Source organism: Elephantulus edwardii, unplaced genomic scaffold (assembly GCF_000299155.1).
Source record: "Elephantulus edwardii isolate Elephantulus edwardi_28Jun2011 unplaced genomic scaffold, EleEdw1.0 scaffold00339, whole genome shotgun sequence".
Lineage (NCBI taxonomy): Eukaryota > Metazoa > Chordata > Mammalia > Macroscelidea > Macroscelididae > Elephantulus > Elephantulus edwardii.
The window spans coordinates 224,092-229,382 of record NW_006400089.1 but is presented as its reverse complement, the minus strand read 5'-3'; the positions used below and the strand labels follow the sequence as shown (position 1 = coordinate 229,382).

The 5,291-nt window shown below is 50.5% G+C and overlaps 1 protein-coding gene across 1 annotated transcript in view; it reads left to right on the top strand.

The window, feature by feature from the left end:
- Positions 1-5,291, top strand: part of TNS3 (tensin 3) — a 312,604-nt gene that overhangs the window by 92,081 nt on the left and 215,232 nt on the right. The window contains exon 12 of the mRNA XM_006901611.1: positions 1,615-2,832. Within this exon, the coding sequence (XP_006901673.1) occupies positions 1,615-2,832 (1,218 nt within the window). The remainder of the gene's footprint in view (positions 1-1,614; positions 2,833-5,291) is intronic.

Below are 5,291 nucleotides of genomic sequence, written 5' to 3'. Positions count from 1 at the left end.
TCCTTCCATCTTTCTTTTAGCAACCAGGCACTTTAACTGTTCACGCTACTGTGTGGACCACAGGGGGAGAACCATGACTTGTGGGTAGGAACTGTAGTTATGTTTCCACTTTCTGTCCCTGAGGCATACATCCAAGGCAGGGCCTCCTGGACAGCTCCAAAGACAGGCTCAGCCATGGAATGTGGGGCTCCTGCGTCCAAGACCCACTGCCTGCACCATGGGCTGCAGGCCATTGGCAGCTGCTTGGGGGGTGAGCTAATCCTTTCCAGAGGACAAAGCAGAGTGGCCAGGGGGACTGGAGGCCGAGGGTACATTCCTGGGTGGACTGCCTGTGGGGTGACGCAGCTGGTCACAGTGGACAAAGTAGGGTAGCCAAGTGGACTGCTTGGTGGGGTGACCCTGCCAGTCACAGTGGACAAAGCAGAAAAGCCGAGGGAGACTGCAGGCTGGGATGGACCTCCTCAGGAAACAACAGCAGAGACGCTGGGTGGAGGTTGAGTTAAATGACCGACGATTTTTGAATGTTGGAGGTCAGCAGTTTATGGCATGAGGAGTTGCTGTGGACCATGTCAGCATGTGATTATGTGATTAATAATAGTAACAGAGCTGTCAGCTTTTTCCACCCACATTTTAGGCCTATACTTTTTTTATTTGTTTTATTTTTTTTTATACTTTATTTTTGTGACATTCCAGATCAAGATCATGGCATGAAACCAGCCCCAAGTACCTGGTGGTCCTGCCTGGTTTCATGGCAGCCTGTGGCCCATGGGTGCATGGCTGAGTGGAAGTGCCTATATTTAAGAAAAAGAAAATGTAAAAAAATGAAACAAAAACATCTTTACTGCAGATGTTTACAACTGATTTGCTAAATGAAAGACTAGACTCTTTTAGGGGGGGAAATGCAGTGGATTCTAGATTTCTGAAAGAATCACAGGTTTATTAATCAGATGTTCTGAGGATTAAGGATTTCTTACCCAGCAAATAGTGAACGTTCAGGAAATGCTAGACCAATGTGTGACTGGGCACTCTCCCTCAGACACACATGGCTGACTTCTGCAGACTAAGTGAATTGTGTCAGCATTCAGCACCCTAGTGAAATCTGGAGGCCATGTCAAGTGGGAAGAGTTCCAGAAGAATGCTTAGTGAGGGCTGTCTTGGACAGAAAGACAGAAAGAGTTGTAGCTTCTGATGCTGCCTTTTTTCCCATGTGAGGCTTTGCTGTGGCAGGAAGCTAGGTTGTGACACTTTGGGCTCCCAAGGTTTACCAGCTTGTGATACCATGTCACATGTGTGTGTCCCACCAGAGCTGTGGGCAGCGCTCCACACCAGGCCTGTGGACAGCCCTTCCGGCTGTGTTAAGCCCTCTTCCCTCTCTCCACAGTCCTCAAGGGTTGCCACCTTCTGATGCCATGTTCTGTGTGTGTGGCCCACCAGGCCTGTGGGCAGCCCTGCTGCACCCCAGCTGTGGGCAGCTCTTCCACTCATGCTGAGCCTTCTCTCTCCCCACAGTGCCCAAGGGCTGCCACCTTGTGATGTCATGTTACGTTTATGTGGCCCACCAGGGCTGTAGGCAGCCATTCCCACTGTGCTGAGCCCTCTTCTCTCTCCCCACAGTGCTGCACATGCAGGGGCCTGTGGACGGCAGCCTCTACGCCAAGGTGAGGAAGAAGAGCGCCTCAGAGTCCAGTGTCCCTGGTGGCCCCCAGATGGTCTCAGCCACCCACAATCCAGACCACAGTAACCACACCCTGTCTGTCAGTAGCGACTCGGGCCACTCCAGCGCTTCAGTCAGGACCAACAAGACTGAAGAACACCTGCTTCCTGGTGCAAAGAGAGGGCTCAGCCCCCAGGAGAAGGCTGAGCTGGACCAGCTGCTCAGCGGCTTTGGCCTGGACGAGCCTGGGAGCTCGTTCAAGGACATGAGTGATGCTCAGAGCAAGTGCAGTGGAACATGCCACATTGTGCCCGCCCAGGTCCATGTCAATGGGGATGCCAAGCTGAGAGACCGGGAAACAGACATCCTGGATGATGAGATGCCCAACCATGATCTGCACAGTGTAGACAGCCTCGGGACACTGTCCTCCTCTGAGGGGCAGCCCTCAGGCCACCTTGGCACTTTCATCTGTCATAAGAGCAGCCAGAACTCCCTCCTGTCCGATGGCTTTGGCAGCAACACCGGTGAAGATACGCCTGGCAGCCTTGGCCCTGACCTGGGCCTTAGCACAGACCTGCTCAATTATCAGTCCTTCAGAGGCCAGGAGCCCCAGCAGCTGCCCGGCCAACAGAGGAAGCCCACTTATGGACAGAGTGGCTACTCCACACAGACCTGGGTGCACCAACAGCAAATGGCGGCTGCCCACCAGTATGATTTCTCCCCTGATAGTGTGCCCCGGCTCAGCAGCTGTGGCACAGCTGAAAATGCCAGCATTGTCTCCACGCAGTCCAGAGCACCGATCACCCCCTCCCTGGCAGCTAGCATCCAAAGGGGTGCAAGCAGTGGTCCCTGTCCCCCAGAGGCATTGCTGTCTCTTACCAACAAAGCTTTCCAACCCAGGATTGCAGATCAAAGTGCCATCAGTGGAGTTGACCTGGAGCACCATGCTGACGTCTTGCCTGGTTCCCCCACCTTAGACATTGATCAGTCCATTGAGCAGCTCAACAGGATCATCTTGGAGCTAGACCCCTCCTTTGAACCTCTGCCAACACACATAAATGCCCTGGGCAATCAGGCCAGTGGTGCCACACTGCTAGAAGGGGTGAACAGCCGACTCCAGACCAGTGGCAGGCCGCAGGATTCAGGTGACAGGCCCAGCTGGATATCCGGGAGGCAAGGTGAGAAGCCCTGTGATGGGTACTGGGACTGGGTGGTGTGGATTCCATGGGAAGGTGACCACTGAGGAGTCAGCTCTTGGTAAGCTGACAGTGTGGAAGCCCTTCCCTTGGGTCTTATTTGTCCTCAAACAATCTTATCCAAGCTCCTGAGAGCCTGTTAGGAGAGTCAGGGAAGAACCAGCCGGGCTGAGCAGAAGACCTTCCCATTAGAGGACAGAGTAGGGATTGGGCAAAAGTCAGTCATTTGTCCATTTCACAAATACTTGCTCATGTCTGTGAATGGTGGTGTGACAAGCCTGGGAAGCTCAGCCCAGTGCCAGTGCCCTGGAGTCCTTGCACAGCTGCTCACAAGCAAAGTACCTTGGTCAGATGCCGAACTCTTGTAGCCTCAGTTTCTACATGTGCTTAATAAAGACCCCTTTCTCCTGTGGGAGTAACAGTGGCCAGTAAAGGGAAAATAAAATACCCTTTAAAGGTTCTTTTTTGTTTAGCAATTGAAGCTGGATTGGTTTATTTTATTTTATTTTATTCATTTTAATGAACATTTACAGATATTTTGGATTTTCATTCATTAATTGTTGCACTTTTTTCTTTACCCCCTTCCCCCAGTTTGCTCCTCTCTTTGAAAAGCAAAAGATAAACTTCTTCGTTGGTATATAATCCCCCCAATCCTGTCCCCCTCCCCCACTCCACCCCAAATGCACTCCACTATGCAACCTATTAAGAATTATTATAATTATTATCCAGAATTATCTGGATTCCTGTGATAATCATAATATGCTATCATATATCACTTTTAAACTGTTCTTAAAGGAAGAGTGTGTTTGCCTGATGGGCCAGGGCCAGGCAGAGAGTCGAGGGATAAGTTAGCAAGTAAGGTGATTAGGAGAGCTTAGGAGCACACTAAGTCTGAAGGCTGCTAAGGAAGAGGACAGTCCAGGGGCTTGAGAAGTCAGTGAGTTAACACAGTGTATAAAGGCTAGGAGGAAAGAAAGGGGAAAAAAAGGCTGGGAGAATGCACACTGGGTCGCTAGGAAGGAGGGAGCTGTCCCGTGGAAGTAGGCAGTGGACTGCAGAGCCCTCAGGAGAACCTCCCCTAGAGACCTGGAAGTGGTGTCTGTTCGATGCCAGGGCTTTCTTGGTGTTAATATGAGGTGGCTGTGCCTTCTCAGATGACTTCTAGAGTGCTCTCTTCACAAGTTGGAGACAGAAGATGGTGACACACAGTTCACACTCATTTCCTTTTCCCTGGCTTTTCCTACTTCCTTTTTGGTGCTTATGAGAGCAGGAATGAGAACAAGAATGTTGTTAGATCACACACTGGCAGGTGGTACAGCCCGTGTAGCACTGTGTTCTGTGACTCACAGGTCACCAGGTGCTGGGACCCACTGCCAGCAGCCAGGTGAGATGATGACCAGACCACCCAGGTGTGCTAGAGGAGAGCAGCTACAGTCTGCCTGGGCATCCTTCCCTATGCTGCAGGGTCAAAATCCAGTTCCATTTACATAGGAGTCATTCGGTTAAGTAACCTGTCCATGCCATGGATACAAGTGATGCAGTTGGCACTGGAGTCTGCATTGTCGGTTCAAGGCCACACCCAAGTCAGCTCAATGCTGGAAGAGCATGATGGTTGAAGGTCCTTGGCCTGTAGAGTCCCAGGCAGTAGAGGCCAGTCGATGCTATTGATGACTGTAGCACTGAGGAGATTGCTGCACGCCTATGAACTGTGTCGTCTGTCAGAGCTGTGGCACTGGCCTGCAGGCTCCTGTGTTATTTCACTTGCCCCTCTCTCATGCAGGAACACTGAGACTTACAGGCTTGCCTGAGCACCTCAAACCATTTCTGTTATTAAATTGTAGAGTGAGGCTTCAGAAGGCTGAGTGTGATCAGATATCAGAATTCTGTGTAACAGCTCCCTGGTGCATCTCTAGCACCGCTAGTGACATTATTGGAGTTGCAAGCTGAGGAGCTGAAATGCAGTAACAATTCAAACATATTCTGGAGATTCAGAGCTAAATTTTTGGTTTTCAGATGAAACGAAGCCTCCTTGATTCTCTGTCTTGCCCGGTTTCTTATCTAACCAATTCTATTGAAAACATACTACTGAGTAGAGGTTTTAAATATATTCACATATGGAAAAAAGGATTTCAAAGTTAAATCAGTCCCATGAAGACTGCCTCATGAGGGAAATGTTTTTCAGGTGACTGAATTTAGTTACGTTTTGTCCTACACTAACAAGAGGCCACTTAATGTCTTCCAACCCCTGTTGTTGTTGTTATGTGCCATCGAGTCATTTGCGACTCATAGCGACCCTATGCACAACAGCCCTAAACCCTGCTCTACCCTGCGCCAACCGCACTGCCTCTGACACACCCATATTGATTACCCCAGTCACTGAATCAATCCACCTCATAGAGGGTCTTCCCCTCCTGCGCCGTCCCTCCACCCTCCCAAGCATG